The sequence below is a fragment of the Tinamus guttatus genome, unplaced genomic scaffold (assembly GCF_059628265.1).
Source record: "Tinamus guttatus ecotype Peru unplaced genomic scaffold, ASM5962826v1 Tinamus_guttatus_pri_ptg000692l, whole genome shotgun sequence".
Classification (NCBI taxonomy): Eukaryota; Metazoa; Chordata; class Aves; order Tinamiformes; family Tinamidae; genus Tinamus; species Tinamus guttatus.
Genome location: NW_028289226.1, coordinates 50292 through 67660, shown reverse-complemented (window position 1 = coordinate 67660; position 17369 = coordinate 50292). Strand labels below are relative to the sequence as shown.

General features: G+C 40.5%; 1 protein-coding gene across 1 annotated transcript; it reads left to right on the top strand.

Moving 5' to 3' along the window:
- Positions 1 to 3239: 3239 nt before the first annotated feature.
- Positions 3240 to 15801, top strand: LOC104572037 (kelch-like protein 42). Its single transcript, XM_010219175.2, has 3 exons — positions 3240 to 4126; positions 11114 to 11307; positions 15265 to 15801. The coding sequence occupies exons 1-3, from the start codon at positions 3240 to 3242 to the stop codon at positions 15705 to 15707; spliced, it is 1524 nt and encodes a 507-aa protein (XP_010217477.2). The 3' UTR covers positions 15708 to 15801.
- The last annotated feature ends 1568 nt before the right edge of the window (positions 15802 to 17369 follow it).

Sequence of the window (17369 nt, the reverse complement as noted above, 5' to 3'; positions counted from 1 at the left end):
TCCCGTAACATCTTCATAGGAAAGCTCTGGAAGTGTGGACTGAACAAGTGGACTGTGAAGTGGATTGAGGACTGGCCGGATGGCAGAGCTCAGAGGGTCGTGATAAATGGGGCCAAGTCTAGTTGTAGGCCAGGGGGGTCAGTACAGGGCCTGGGACTGTTCAACTTGTTCATCAGTGACTTGGACTAGGACTCAGAGTGCACCCTTAGCAAGACTGAGGATGATACAAAACTGGGTAGAGTGGCCAATACTCTTGAGGGCTGTGCTGCCATTCAGAGGGACCTAGACAGGATGGAGAGCTGGGCAGAGAGGAACCTCTTGAGGTTCAAGAAGGACAAGTGCAGGCTCCTGCACCTGGGGAGGAATAACCCCAGGCACCAGGACAGATTAGGGGTTGACCTGCTGGAAAGCAGCTCCATGGAGAGGGATTTGGGAGTCCTGATTGACAACAAATTAACCATGAGGCAGCAGTGTGCCCTCATGGCCAAGAAAGCCAATGGGATCCTGGCCTGCATCAGGAGGAGCGTTGCCAGCAGGTTGAAGGAGCGGATTCTGCCTCTCTGTTCAGCTGTGGTGAGGCTGCACCTGGAGTATTGGGTGCAGTTCTGGGCTTCCCAGTGCAAGAGGGATGTGGAACTTCTAGAGAGGGTCCAGCATAGAGCAACAATGATGATTAAGGGACTGGAGCATCTGTCATGAGAAAAGACTAAGCGAGCTGGGCCTGTGTAGCCTAGAGAAGACTGAGAGGAGATCTGGTCAATTTGTATAAGTACCTGAGGGGAGAATGTAGGGAGGATAGGGCCAAACTCTTCTTGGAGGTGGCTAGTGATAGGACAAGGGGTAATGGGTACAAGTTGAAACACAGGAAGTTCCACCTCCATATGTGAGGAAGAACTTCTCTGCTGTGAGGGTGACAGCACCCTGGAACAGGCTGCCCAGAGAGATTGTGAGATTGAGAGATTCTTTGGAGATCTTCCAAACCTGCCTGGATGTGACCCTGTGCCACATGCTCTACATGTCCCTACTTAAGCAGGGGGGTTGGACTAGATGACTTCTAGAGGTCTCTTCCAACTTCTACCATTCTGTGATTCTGTGAAGTCAGTACTCTCAAAAGATGGCTTTTATGAAGAAAACAATTATTAGTACTTGACAGTCTATGTATGATCCAGCTATTAAATACTTATGGAATGTGTAGAAGATGAAATCCTTGGCAGAGTGACAGGTTTGGATGAAAAGCAACATCTGAAATATTTCACCTATCCAGCCTGTGGTGTCAACACTTTGAGGGAACAGAACTTATCATAACTGACTCCACGGAAAAAATCACTCATCAATTAGGAACACACTTACCAATACATCAAACATACAAGATTCCAAAGCAGATGCCTAAAGATGGCAATCATACCAGCATGTTGGCAATCACATGGTATGCCAGCAGGAATGACCATGACAAATATGAACTCTGTTTATCTCTGATTGTGAGGTGTGAATGATTAGAATTACTTATGATGTCTGGCTATGGAAATTGAAGCATAACAAGGTAAGGACTCTTACCAGAATGGTAAGACACTTGTTTTGTATGGTATTTCTACAGGCTGACCCGAACTGAGTTTACAAAAGAAAAAAAAAAAAAAAAAAAAAGCCAGTTCTCAGATACAAGCTCCAGCTAGATAAAGAAACTTGAAAAGGCACATGATGTTGTGCTTCACCAGGAATGGCAGATAGGAAAATGGAAGATGAAAATTAATGAAGCATTGAGGAAACATAGAGGAGGAATACAAGACAAGCAGATAATAGTGAATCTGATTAATAGGAAAAAGTGATGATTATCACCAAGCTAGGATTGAAGCTGCTGCTCTTTACCAACTGGTTAAAATCCTATATGAAAGGATTTCAAAAATTGGTAATAGTATCATCTGCATAGTCTAGAATTAAGAAACTGAATATCAAAACACAAAGAACAAAATAATGAGAGATCCTTACACAGAGGGAATGTTAAGAAGCAAACAACCCTGTTTTCTTAAAAAAAAAAACACACACACACACACACAAAACAGCCACTCTGAAGAAGTTGAGTTCCCTCCTGAGTAGTGGAAAAAAGTTGTTGTCAGAAACTAAGCAATCTGCAATAACTGGAAATGAGTCACATAACTGCTAAAGGGAAAGATTTTCTCTGGACTACTACTCACCCTATGCAGGTTGAAATAAGTATCTTTATAAAGTCAAAGAAAAATCTATTTTTAAAAACTAAGAAAAATTAGAACAAAGTTTATACATGGAGTGGTGACTTCCTCATCTATTGTATTAGTTAAAAAAATAGTATTTCAAAAATATGAGGGAGGCAGCAAAAATGTCATTACATCCCTGCAGCAAGCTGCTCAGTTATTAATTTCTTGTTTTCTTGTTTCCTTGTTCATGTCAAGCAAATCGAGGCTCAGCTGTGTTTAATGCTCTGATGAATAATGATATACATTTCCTACTCAGGAACTTAATTGAAATATGAGAGGGAGAGTAGGAGGAAAGGAATATAGCATATTTTTGTGCCGAATGAGAAACTGAGACATTGAGAGACTTGTCCAGAAGGGACCCAGAATATCATGGCAGAATTATGCATCTTATTTAGACTTTCTAAATTCTAGTGCTGTGGTAGCCTTGCGAGGGGATCCATTCCTGCCGCTCTGCATTCGAGAATATTCCTCTCTGGCTGTACTCAGAAGTACATTTATGGCAAGAGGCTACCGCCAGCATGTATGGCAATCCCAGTCCATTTTGGGGCAGTATGAGCAGGGAGGCAGGGGCAATCGATGTACATCTGCCTTCCTTTTGCCCAGCAAAACCTAGCGCTTGGCTTTTCCGCTGGTGGCCCTGCTGACACCCACGGCAGCTTTCAAACCCCTCCCCAGCAGAGGAGGTGGCAGAGGGTGGCTGAGCTCCGCAGCATAGTTGAGAGCTGACTGGAGAGGCCCGGGCACCGTCGGCTTCAACATTCCCTTTTTAGGGCCTTTTTCCTTTTTCTTTTCTTTTTTTTTTCTCCTTCCTCTCCTTCTCGGGGACGGCGCTGGGACGAGGCGCCTCCCCGCCCGCGCGCTCCCCCCGGGGCCGGGAGCGCCGCGGGCCCGGCCGCCGCCTCCCCCCGGCGCTGCGCGGCTCCGCCCGCGCCCGCGGGCCCGGCCAGAGGAGGAGCCTGCGGCCGGCAGCGGCGGCCCGCGCTGCAGGCAGGGCAGGGGAGGGGGAGAGCCATGTCCCTGGCGGAGCGGCGGCGGCAGGAGGAAGAAGAGGAGGGGGAAGGGGACGGGGCCGGCGCGGGGGAGGAGGTGGTGCAGATCCGGCTGGGGGACAAGTGCTACCCGGTGTGCAAGAGGAAACTCATCGAGCAGAGCGACTACTTCCGTGCCCTGTACCGCTCGGGCATGCGGGAGGCAGGGCAAGGCCAGGAGGAGCAGCTGCTGCGCGGGGGGCTCAGTGCCCTGGGCCTGGAGCTGGTGCTGGACTTCATCAACACCTCCTGCCTGGCCAGGCTGGAGCAGGAGGAGGAGAGCGATGAGGAGCCTCCCTTGCTGGAGGAACTGGTGGAGGCCGCTTCCTACCTGCAGGTCACCCCCTTGCTCCGCCTGCTTCTCTCTCAGGTGAAGCTGGGCAATTGCTTGGAGCTGCACCGCCTGGCTCAGGTCTACGGTCTCCAGGACTTGCACGATGCCTGTCTAGACTTCATGGCTGCCCATTACCATCAGGTGCTGAGGAGGCCTGATGCTCGGCCACATCTCCTTCTGCCCCATGCTCTTCAGCAACACTTGAAGGAGAGGCGGATGAAGGGCACTGCCACCCTTGTGGCCATCGGGGACTTCATGGGTGCCTCCTCCCTCGGCCAGCCTCCTGGCTGTCACCCACAGGTGGAAGCTCCCTGGTCAATGCTGAGGTATGATGAGGAGGCCCAGAGGTGGCTGCCCCTGGCCAACAACATGCCCCCTGATCTGGTGAACGTCCGAGGCTATGGGTCCGCGATGCTGGACAACTACCTGTTCATTGTCGGGGGTTACCGGATCACCAGCCAGGAGATCTCCGCTGCCCACTGTTACAACCCTTGCCGAAATGAGTGGAGTCAACTGGCTTCAATGAACCAGAAGAGGTAACCTGTGCTCCCTGAAACGCATGTGTCCATGCATATTGTCAAAAAACAACTTCTTGAGTCACGTGGTGTTGACTGGATGCAGTGTTGCAAGATGTGATTCAGGCCTCTGGCTGGACCATGAGTCACCAGAGTGTGTTGCATCATGCGATGGGAAGGACTGCAGGGCTTGGCTATATATTTTGGCAGCGTGCCACTGGGTAGGCCTGGCAGACGTAGACCTTGCCGATAACAGTCATCCAGCAGTGCAAAACTGCAACCACCCTCCTTCTTAGTGACCTGTGCCTGGCACAGGTACTTGCTGTGGCAGCTTGCAAGGCACAGCAAGTAAGGAGGATGGGCTTCTGGTGTGTGACGCTGGTGAGTAAGGCCTCGGCTGTGAAGAGTGCGAGCAAGGCGCCAGCTGAGTAGGACTTGACCTCATTGCCCTCCATTATCTATAACTGTTCACTTAGCGTGGTGGTGGGCTCCCACTTTCAAAGCTGTAGCATACAAGCTAGGAGGTGTGTGAAGCCGATTTCCAAAAAACTGCCTGAGCTAGGAATATAAGCGCATATTAAGATAACAAAGACAGAAAGTAAGGATAAAATCCGCCTTTTAGTTTTTTTGTTGTTTGTTTGTTTGTTCGGTGCGTTTTGATTCTTGTACGTAGATGACAAAGTTTACTGTTCTTGGTAGAAGTGTAACATTATCAAGGCTAGAGAAAGGTGGAGAAACTTTAATTGGAGCATTCTTCATTGGCTTATAACTTTAAAACTTCACAAAAACCTGATATCCTGTAGGCCTGTGTTTCAATGCAATAGTCACCAAAAAAAAGTCAGAAAAAAGATTGTGAGAAAATTTCTTCCTATATATTTTTAAATTGTTCGACATTTGTATTCTAAATAATATTCACAATCGTTTGTTGTAGTTTATATTTGAAAGAATGACAGAGAGCAAGGAACACCAAGAACAGATTCCGATACACCTTGTCCAAGGTGTTCTGGATTGCACTACCTAAATCAACTTATTATGGGATTATCAAAATGAAACCTTTACTTCATTGAACAAAATGTTTCTATTCATCCAGGATGGTTTCTCATTGGTTCAATTTTACTCAAAACAGTGTTTAAAACTTTTATCATCTCAATCTGACTCAGAATTGGAACAGAAAAGGATTGCCGGAATTGACTATTAAATGGAAAGTCTCTTTTCCATCAGTAAATTTAATGTTTACCAGCAGCAGAGACCCCCTAGTCACAGTGTAAAGCATGTGCACTTTTTATCTGTGCGGTAAACTGCAGTCTCTTTCCAGTGAGCTTGCAACCTAAAATCAGGGAGTTGACCTTTTTTTTTTTCCATTTCATGTACTGTTTTGAGAATTTAACTAGAATTACTGCATCTGTAATCAGTCATTGGAATTGATGAGAAACAGTGTCTCTCTGATTGTTAGAAGAGTTTTAAAGAAAGTCTGTTGCGAAATGAGTATTTAGATTTTTTTTTAAGTACTTTCTTATACAGTGTAAATGCCTTTTGCCAGACCCACCAGACCCAGACTGAGGTGGCTTTGAGAACTGAGCATTTTATTAGGCCTTGAGCTTGCAGTCTTGATTGCATGAGCATGACTGAGAGCACATTAGCTGTAGTGAAAGTGACTGAAGGGGTCAGTCCACACAGTGACTCCTATGTAAACAAATACTGGAATGTGGGTCAAATTGCAAGATGTAGGCATTGGTTTGCATAATGTGCATAGCAAGTAAGATATTATATGTGATGATTCTTTTTCTATTTGAAATAGCTTTTCTGTGTTCTTGATGCAAGATTGACCTTTTTAACATTTTGCAGGTATGGCGTTTGCTTTAGGAGCCAACAGCAAGTAGATTTTAAGAATCATGGGGTTTATCTTCAACAGGAGCAGCACTTACACCAGCCAGTTGTGGATGTGCTGCAGTTGGAGCAGCAGTTTGCTTAGCATTATATTTTTAATTTGTTGCGGCTTTCAGATAAGTAGGACAGTGCTGCTTGGGAAACAGTTATGCAACACTGTCGAAAGAATTTCTGTCATCCCACATGTGATCCCATGGATCAATTTTTATGTACATTGAGGCAGAGTTCTAGCCCCCAAATGAAGCTTTTTATGTGACGTTTGATTTTTAGGTGACTTTTTAACAGTATGTACGTTCTGCCCATGTGAACAGATGCATTTGCCAGGAGAGAAGGTTGATGAATTATGGAAATATTGTTGCATTTAATATAAGATATTATTTGCCCTTAAGAAAACCCTTTAATATTTGTTTCTTTAATTATTTGCATTATTATCATGTAGATCACCAGATTTTTGGGATTCTCTGCACATGCAAAGATGAAGATCATACTTTTAGATGGGAGACAAGAGCCGTCAGATGGATACTCAATACTTTGCAGTCATTCTAATTCATGTTATAGTTAGTATTTTCTTTCTAAGTATAGAGTTCTTACGACAATACTTTCAAATTTGTCCACAATAAGTAACTCCCATATATTACTGCTGTGATAAGCAGCAGTAATAAACTGCTGAAATTCTTAAGCTCCTGTAAGCTTAAGAAAACTTATTACTTACTACCTCTAATTATTATTAGTAATATATTATTACCCTGTTTATGCATGCACAAGGTTGATAAAACAGTTTGCTTAAGGTTGTATAGGATGTTTGCAATGGTCTTGAAACTTGTCATCTTCCAAAGCTAAATCTGGTGCTGGTTACAAATAGTTTCTAGATCCGTGATCTTTTCATTTAAAAGGTGCTGTTGTACTTGCCATGCTGCTGTACTTCGTAGAACTACTTGGTCTTTTTTTGAGGAAGAAACTTCATGTAAAAGTTGACCCACACCAGTCTTTGGGGACAGGAAGAATACAGGGAGCTTTGAGGACTGTTCCAGTAATATACTTGAATGCCTTTCCACAGTTTTATTTATATTGATGCTGTCACTAGAAATTTACCATTCAAAAATAATGTACTTGCAGGATTTTTACTGCCTGTGCCCATTTCGGCTGTATGTTCCATTTTTATTTTCCCTCAGAATATTCATGATAGGTAAATATTCCGTGCTTGTAAGCCCCTGGCTGGGATTCTACACATGCACATGGAACAAGATTTTTGTGAGCAATCTGTGCCTGAACTGCTGCCACTCTGAGGATTTCTGCAGGAGCATAAGAGGAGATATTCCTAGAGAATGGTACTGGTTTAGGAAAACAACTCTTTCCCCACTTTTTTTTTTTTTTTTTTTTTTTAATTTTGTCCCCATTCGGAATTATTCTGTGTTGGGAGAGGGAAAAAGACTTTACAAGGATTTTCAGATTAGAAATATTTGTCACATTTCTCACAAATGCATCACACACTCTGCCCAAACTTGTTTGCAGTGTGTCTTGCAGACTCAGATAAGGGCAGTAAAAAATACCTCCATACAAGAAATGTGAAATGCTTTTGAATTGCCTTCATAACTGTATTTCCATGATTTTCACATTTTCTGTAAATGCTTTGACTCTAGAAGAAAGAAATCATAAGATATGTGGGGAAATTTTAGGTTAAAATATGAATTAGTGGGCAGGAAGGACCCACAGGATCTTGCTCTTCTTGCTAAACCTTCCTGCTCTCTGGCAGGGTCAAGCCCACCTTGCAAATATATGTCAGACTTGTTCTTGAAACCCTCCAGTGCTGCAGGTTCCAGCCTCTTTCCTTCCACATAAAAATGTTTCCATGCTTAGCTCTCATTTTGGTCAGAAAATCCTCTTTAATATCTAATCTTAACTTTTTTTGTAATCTTACCTTTTTTTCTTTTTAACTTTCTTTTCTTAACTTTTTCTCTTTTTTTGATATCTGTCAGTGGACTAGCAGAATGCTTGCTGTCCTCTTTATAATCACTTTTATTATCATCTCTTACATATATATCATGTCTGTTAATGCAGCCCAGAACAACATGCGTTTTCTTTGAGAGATACGGCATGCTATCTTGTTTTCAGTTATGTGCTCTGACCCCCAGTCCTTTTTTACTTGTCTATTAGATTTTTCCTCCCTCCTATGTGTAATACTTTGCATTTGCCTTTATTGATTTTCACTGTGGTAATTCTGGGCAGTTTTCACAATTTGTTGAGCTTACGCAGATTTAGTGATCATATCAGACTGTAAACTCATGCCACTCACTCTTTTCCTAAGGAAACGTTTCAGTACCCTTCTTCCCCAGCTATAGGGCAGGTTATCCTGGCAGTCTTGGTCTTCTGTTTGTCCAGCCCGTTTGAACTATTTGCATTTTTTTTTTTCATATCTTTTTGCTTGTGTTCCTTGGCTTCCTTTCAGAGGAAGTGAGGGACCTCAGAGGACAAATTTCAGGTAAGCTTCTTGCCCCAGCAAGAAGGATACACACTAGGCCTGGCATTTTGGAAAACAATTATCTTCCGCCAGGTTTAGGTAACTCACTGGTGTGAGTGGAGTTGTATCACAGTTGAACTCGACTACGTCCAGTTATTTCCAAGCTGCGATCCATGGAACACTTGCTAGTTGTGGAGAGCTGGCTCATTGCTCCATGTTTGCTTTCCTTGTTTCCAGCTGCTATAACACATTAAAAGAGTGTACTAATACACTAAGTATTTCCTAATGTCTGTTTTCCATATAAATACCTACTGTTACGTGCATGGAAGTGACAGTGGGAGAGGGTTTTCATGATAGCTTTGAGCGGTTGTCCCGTCTGCTCATATAAAGTGCACTAATGGCAACTTATAGCTACCTTTAAGTAAACTGAACCTAGTAGTTAATACATTCCAGAAGTCAGAGATGTGTGCACCAAGTATCATCTATTTTAACCAGTGTTGAAAGTGGTTAGATTACTCAACCGAATGATACAAATGCATCTGGCCTTCCAGAATAGTTGGAAGTTTTGCCAAAAGTTGAAAGTTGTGTCTTTCAACACATTGTTTTCCCTGTGCTTGCAAGAAGTTACTCTGTGATATGAGTGCTGCCAGGCAAAAATGGTATTAATGACTTCCATGATGATAACAGTATGAGACTAAGATTAACTGGGGACTAGAGAAGCAAGTGTGAGTTAGTAGACCAGATTTCTTCTGTGTTTGTCTTGTGAAATTGTGTCCTCTGTGGCAGAGCTTTTGTCTTGAAGATCTTGGGAATAATGAACATTTACCTGTTTGCAAGTGAGCTAATCTTATAAGCCCCAGATTCTGTATCATCTCCATCATAGCACAGACATGGAGTTACAGGCTTTCTAACATATTTTTGATTTTAAAAGATTAGTTAGAAAATGCATATATTTATATTTTGCATTTTTTCTCCATCTGTTTTTTTATAGATTTTTTTTTCCTTCATTATAGTTTGTAGGAAAAGTACATTGCTTTGAAAATCATAATGCTTTTGCAGGTAATTATTCTCACTTCGTACCCACTATTGATTGCCATGTTATTCTGGATTCTCTAAGATGGAAAACATAATTGCTGTAGAGAGGAGAGTGACCTAATCATAAATGTCAGCAAAAAAATGAATGAAAAGCAATTAATTCCTTCAAAGGAGCATTTTAGTTTCCAAAGCTACATCAAGATGACAAGAACAAAATGATTCCATCTGGAAACAAATTCTTTTTCCAAATATATTTAATAGAAAGAAATTGCAGGGCAGTCTGCTGCTAGGCAAGGTTCATTTTGTCCAGACAAAGCCCTGCAAAAGTAGTTAAACGGTAATTTTTGAACCTTGGATCTATGCAGAGTGAAATTCACTTTACTGCTTAGATGTCTATAGCATCACTTCAGTTTTACAGGCATAATGCAGTGCCTCAGTTGGCTTCGTTCTTATCTGTTGCAATGACTTTCATACGTTCAGTCAATTGAATGCTTGGTAAAATTTCAAGGATTTGGCTTGAAATGAACAGTAGGAGAGGAACGGTCCTACTAGGCAATGAGCTACCCTTACTTGTAACTAAGATTCTTTCTGAAGAAAGGAAAGGCAGATCTTCTGTAGCTGGAAAGATAGATGTATGCAAGCCTACCAATTTCAGTCCCTTCAGTTTGATCCTACAAATCCTATAAGTTAATCCTCATGTTCATGGATCTCATTTTCCCCTCACTTCCCAGATCTCTTTTGAGACATTTCTGTGTTTGCCCTGGAATTTTCTTTTCCTCTTTTATCTTAAAAGTACAAGATGTTAGATTTCTTATGCTTCAGTAATTAGAAAGCTGCCTTTTGTTACATGTGAACTACCTTTTTGTTATGTGTGAAGTACTACAGAGTAATGGAACAGACTAAAAAAAAAAAAAACTCTAGACATTGCCAATGAAACTGAATGTATTTTGTTCAGCTATGGAGGTGGGAGGGGGGCGTTCATTTACAAATATATCTTGCTTCAGTGGGCTGGAAGCTGTATTTAGTAGTTTAAGTTAATGCAGGATAAGGCACAAGAGTTTCTTTTTTTCTCGTCTTTGCAGAATATGATTCAACATGCACTGCATTAAATTTCTGTTTGTTAAGGTTATTAAAGAGACTAATCCTGACAATTAAGACTGGTGCACATTCATAGACAGTCACCAAGTCTTGTTTGAAATTCCCCAAATTTTAACTAAAACAATATTCTTGACTCTATGTGTGTATATATAAATACATTTCTATCTACTGTCCTCAAAGCACTTTACTAAAAGGAACTTTACTAAAAATTAGATATCCATTGAACACATCAGTTAACAGTTGCAGATGAGATTCTGATAGATAGAAATCCAAAATAAAATATTACTCAATTTCAACATTGTTAACTTTCAGAATGTCGCCAGTACATTCTGTGGACACAGACATCATTACATTGAGTTGCAGTGTATCTTGGACATGCCCTGAACAGTTCAGGTGCTGACATACACAAAGCGATAGAATAAGTTGAATGTGATGATGAAAATGCTGAAGCCTGTTTCAAAAGAACCTTTTCCTGTGTTTTTCTGTAATTCTATTTAATCTATTTCAATGCTATAATCTGTATGTTTCAGGTCCAATTTTAAGCTTTTAGCTGTAAACGGAAAGCTCTATGCCATTGGTGGTCAATCCCTTTCCAATGTGGAGTGTTACAACCCAGAAAACGACTGGTGGAATTTCGTGGCATCCATGCCAAACCCTCTTGCAGAATTCTCGGCTTGCGAGTGCAAGGGCAAGATCTATGTTATTGGAGGATACACGACACGAGGTACAAAGCTTCCCCGTTCTTTTCAGCTTGATTGCTTCTACGATGCAGATTGTTTTCCTTTTTAGGAAACCTTTTAAATTGATGTAGAAAGCTGTGTAAGTACTCCTTGCAATAAGTAAAAATAAATCACTCTCTTAAAATAATTGGCAAACTAAATAAAAAGGTTGCCCTGCAATACAGGCATCAGGTTGTTATTTTCCAAACCTAATGCTAGGGTTTCCAGTCACGGATGACAAGTATATGTATTTTAAAGCTAAATATTCGGGCTGTTGTTTACCATACGACCGATGTAGATCTGGGATGCTGTTCCTCTGAGGGAAATAAGCCTTCTAGAGTATTTTGGCATGCAGTTTTGCCTTCCTCTTTTTAAATTTTGGTAATAAAATAGAAACAGAGGTCTCAACAAAATTGTGGTAGTTTTGTTTACCTTTTTAAATACCTGTTTTAGAATGGCAGAAGAAAATAAATTAAGAAAATATCTGCCTGCATTAGTATTTCTCAAATATGAATGTATATTATAACCCTATTGATACAGCATTTCAGTGCTTCACCGGGAAGTGAAGTATTGGTAAGTTACTATAGGTAAGTTTTTTTCAGTATTGTAATAACTTAGTAGAATACGAACTTAATCAGGAACCAACATTTTTAAGTTCTTTTTTCTGAACAGTTTTCTTAAAGGACCACAAAGCACAAAGTAGGAATGACTTGAAGATGCACTCCCTCCTGAAGGTGTTTTTTTTTTTATTACTAATATTTTAATCCAGCGGAAAAACAAGCCAATTAAAGAGCATACATTTGTTTATCTCTTAACTAATGCCTTCTTTGGATGGAATATCCTTTTTTTTTATCTGAGAACTACAAGTCTTTTTTTTTTCTGAGTCAAATGTGTAGCATTTGCCTGGTTTTCCTAAACTAAAGTTCCTTCTTTACCCACTTCATTTGACCACAATCATTTGAAAACTTTGGTGTTTCCAAGTGGAAAGATTTATGGTTTGACTTTTGCAGTGACTACTGCAAACAAAGCTAAACTGACTTTAGAGCAAGCCATCCTTTGAAGTGTCAGAGTTTGTAGATACATTTCGACCACTTGGGGTCGTTGTGGTAATGATGACCTTCAGAAGCGTCCTGTTCTGCCCCAGAACCTGATGACCTCCCCAAAGTAAGCAAAAGATACCAGAGTGCCTGTCTCCACACAGAGGACAACACTGCAATGTGCTCTTGAGTCCTGATCTTCTTATCATCCCCACTAAAGGACCTATCGCGTGAATTGTGCTCCCTGGCGTCCTACGTGTTCAGCTAGACTAGGACTGAAGGGTGTCCAGCACAGACACTTGCTGTGAAGTCTGAAGGGAAACATCTTTAAAAACAAGGGAAGAGGGGAGACTGAAACACAGAATGCCAGGAAGACTCATTGCTTCTAGACACTGGAATTATTTTTTGTCGCTTTTTTTCTACAGAGAGAGAATAGATAAGAAGGAAAAACTGATTTGTTTAAGGGTACTGCAGGAGTATGAGAGTGTCAGCTGTTCTTTTCACTTTCCCTCAACTTTGCAAGTCGTCTTGCTGGTGCTTGTCCTGTTCTTTCTTCAGCTTGCCTCCTCCTGCTGTTATGGATAGGAAGATGAGCATGCTGCTGAAGCTGGTGCTAATCCCTTAAATTAAAGTTCAGTAACAAAGTATGTGCTGTCAGGACTTCTGTGTGTCAAGCTCCTTATCTAGTACTTTTTACATGTACTTTCAGTTGAAGGAGAGTCAACAAGTTATCTTGGCTTTACCACATCTTACAGGATTGACATTGACTTTTGGGGTCCTTTCACAAGAGATCTTTTTCTAAAAGCTTGTGTTTAATGGAAATGGAATAGTAAAACAGTATAAAAGCATAAACAGCAGATTAAAAACAAGCACATTTAGGCTTATATTTAAGTTCAAGTCAACTAACAACAGCATTCAGGCCTGTTAGTTTTATAAATAAAGATCTTTACCTGAATCAAGGCCTAGAATCCGTTTTTCTGTGACACTTTGGCTTCAGGACAACAATCAGACTTGGAAACAAGAATTACTGAAGTTACATTCGTGATTCAGATTCCAGGTCACATAGACATTGGAAAGTGTTAAATCACGTCTAACTAGCTGGGACACAATGAGCCTCATATGCTGTTTTGTTCTATTCACTAAATAAAACAAATGCAGCAGTTTATATGTATTTTTACGTAGTGTTTCTATGTGTGCCTCAGCAAATCATTCATCAAGCAAGACTTCATTCGGCTTTATGGATTTATTTTTCTTTTAATGTAGGTACATCTTTCTTCTGAGACTGCACTTTTTTGAAAGATAATAGGATCTGAAATTTTCCACTGTAAATTATAATGATCATTCTTGAATAAAGACTAGGATTTTAGTTGTGAACCAACAACATCTATCCTGAGCAATAAAAGCTCAATTTTTGTTTTTTATTAGCTTTTCTTTATTTTATGGAAATAAAAGACCCAGGCTCTGGAGTCAGAAAACTAGGGCCATGTCACAATAAACTTCCATTTCATATTAAACATCTCAAACCATAGCACCATTTTTTTTTTCCTGGGAAGATAGACAAGTCTGTCTGTTATAGACAAACATAGAAAATTAGCTGGAGGAAATATAGTGTTTTCCCCCCATAATGGGTCAGAGAATACATTGTTTAAATAAAGAGGTTCTCCATATGTAAAGTTTTGATCAGCAGTCTTGTAGAGCATTACCATGCCTTTTTTTCTTCTTCTATTTCCTCTGTTTAATGAGAATTACGTACTAAGGCAGACAGTACAAAATAATAAGCAATGACTAATAGTCATCAGTGTCTGTGCAAATGTTATAGCAGCAGCATCCCAACCATGCTGCTAGTGCACTACGTTCATGACAAACCTGATACATGTATGAGACTATTTGTGCCTGTGCCCTTACATAACTTTGCCAGTATATCACCATCTGCTGTTCCACTTGTGGTCTCATCTGGAGTTAGTCATAGAGAGAAAACTTGTAATAAGAAACAGGTTTTATTATAACACCAAGCTGGAGTCTGCAATCACATTATCGCTTGTCATTTGAGCTTGGATTTAAATTTGAGTCTCCAGAGATTAAAGCTGAATTTACTAGCTAACTTGGGCCCTGTTCAATCTGTGCTAATTTAGTGAAGCCTTAATACAGGACATAGCTAGGGCCTCCTCTACACCATAATCAGGGAGGTATTGTAAAAGTTTCATAGAATAGCAGTATGATAAAAAGATGGATCAACTGAGCTGTGACTAGATTATTGATAGGGACTCAGCCTTTTTCTATCCTCTCTCTGATGCTGGAGTATGGTGTTCTGGGTTTTTAAAGGATTTTAACAACGTGTGTATTTCTGTCTTTACGAGGTACTGAAAATGTGCCCTGAGGTCATCCACACCACTTGCTGATATGTAACAAGCTTTATGAATTTTAATACATAAAACTTTGATTTGTGGAGTGAAATGCAATGTATTTAGTTAAAGATGGAATGATAAATCATCACCTGGCAACCATTAATGAAACATACGGTGTTTGTGATAATTTAATTCATCTGTGATCACTGGTGGAGTGCTCTCCCTTTCCTTTTTCATAAGAAGTTCTTAAGTATCAATCAAAGACAAGAGTAAGCTAGCAGATTTTTCAGCTAAAATCCACACTCCTAGACCATTTGCATCTTGTAATAAAAGCGCCAGAAGCAGCGTAATGTTTCCCTCTACAGTGAAAAGCAATTTTCAGTCTTTACTGTCAAGGGGAAACACTTACAGTTCTCAATAATCCAAATTTCTTCCGTGTTCTGCTACACAGTTGTGCTGTGGAGTGACATGTTGGCAGTCTGTAATACCTGCTCATATGATATTCAAGGAGGAAGAATCCTCCCCCATGAGTACATTCTAATATTTGTATTTATTTATAAATATTTCTCCTTTGTTTCAGACAGGAATATGAACATTTTGCAGTACTGTCCCACTTCTGATTCCTGGACCAACTTTGAACTGTGTGATGTCCATGTTCGAAAGCAACAGATGCTCTCTGTTGAAGAAACTATATACCTAGTAGGGGGCTGTATTCATGAACTTGGACCAAACCAAAAATCCAGCCAAAGTGAGGATGTGTTAACTGTGCAGTCTTACAACATTGCTACCAAAGAATGGCTCTACCTCAAAGAGAACACATCAAAATCAGGTCTTAACTTGACTTGCACTCTCCATAATGATGGAATTTATATAATGAGTAGGGATATTACATTATCTACAAGCTTGGAGCACCGTGTGTTTCTTAAGTACAATATATTTACAGACAGTTGGGAGTCACTAAGACGCTTTCCCACCTTTGGACAAAACATGCTGATCTGTTCTATATATTTGCCTGATGTGTGAGAAGTGTAACTGTGTCAGGTTTTTCTTCTCAGGTCATTAATCATTCTTGTAAAAAATATTGCTCCCCCTAAATAGTTCCAGTTTCAGAGTGTAATGTGGTTGTATAATGTGGGCATAAAATATTGATTCTATTATTAAAAAATGTTGCAAACTCAGGTATTATGAAAAATGCTCCCAGCACCATTTTTAAAATTATAATTTTTAACTGTTTTTTTTTTTTTGATTTAAATGCCACCACCAGAATTGTTTGCAATTTAAGTATATTGATACTGTGTTGGTAATTGATAATGGACTTCCAAAACCAAAACCGATCAGTCCAGTTTTATTCTCCATCTTAGTAGACATTTTAGAGGATAAATAGGAAGTATGCGTTGTAAAAGTGAAGATAATTTAATAAAATAATTATATATCTTAGAGAAACCACAAAAGGCATGAATTATTTTAAGACACAGTTTTCACTCAAACTGCGTCCTGTTAAATTCACAATATTTAAGATTGTTTATACTCGAACAGTATTGTCTCTTTTACAGAAACAGGTGAGGTTTTCAGAGATGTCAGCATCTGGGATACCACTGAGAAACATGAAATTCCCTCAAGTTATTTGTGATGAAATACTTTAGAAGGATTTTGGAGGATTTGCCTGGAGGTTGAAGATTGGATATTAGCTTATCCTTTAATGGAAGCTGGTAGCATTTAATCCTGCCATTAAGGTAGAGCTAAATGGCTGTAAATTCAGATGGGAAAGTTTGCTCATCTTCAGAAAGGTTTTGTGGTTTAGTCCTGTTATATTTTGAAGACCTGAGCATTAAAGATAAAATTAGCTAAACAAGGAAGCAGATGTTGGCAACAAGATACATGTTAGGAAATCATGTGAGTCACCACTGGAGTTGCATAGGCAAGCTCTGTACCAGGGATATCCAGCTTGATAATAGTCATCTGGGGGCAAAAGAGGAGACAGAACCATTTGGTATGGAAGGAACACAGCAGGGATGCAGGTTTTACACCAGCCATTTTTCCACATGAGAAAACAGAGATGTAATTCCACCAAACAAGCTCCTAATATAGAGATGTCTCTATTATGACAGCAGAAAAGATCAAGCCACAACATTTGTGCAGTGAAGAACGAGATTACTTTCTTAAGATTCTTAAGTGACATATTTTCAAATGTTTAATTTCAGAAGTGTTTTAGAGTAAATGTTAACTGTGTGACTCTGTCTGATGATAAATTAATCCCAGTCACATTATGTTACTTGCTTTCCTTCATTTCTTTTCAGTACCAGATTCTCTGCAGTCATCTATAACTCACTACAGATCAATATTGTTATTCACATCTGAGTTGCAGCTTTCCCTTGTGTAGGGAGTTAACTGTGAAAAGGTGTCACTCCCAGATTTGCAGAGTGCTGTATCGAATCCGGGCAGGGTGGCTGGCACACCAGGGGGCTGTGCTGCCATTCAGGGGGACCTAGACAGGATGGAGAGCTGGGCAGAGAGGAACCTCATGAGGTTCAACAGGGACAAGTGCAGGGTCCTGTATATGCGAAAGAATAACCCCAGGCACCAGGACAGATTGACCTGCCGCTCCATGGAGAGGGATTTGGGAGTCCTGGTTGACAACAAGTGAACCATGAGGCAGCAGTGTGGAAGACCAATTCCCACTGGGAT

Bases quoted from the DNA above. Each gene is read 5' to 3' on its own strand.
- LOC104572037 (XM_010219175.2), top strand. From the start codon at position 3,240: ATGTCCCTGGCGGAGCGGCGGCGGCAGGAGGAAGAAGAGGAGGGGGAA. The intron at 4,127-11,113 runs GTAACCTGTGCT...TGTATGTTTCAG, and splicing joins GCTTCAATGAACCAGAAGAG to GTCCAATTTTAAGCTTTTAG. The intron at 11,308-15,264 runs GTACAAAGCTTC...CCTTTGTTTCAG, and splicing joins TGGAGGATACACGACACGAG to ACAGGAATATGAACATTTTG.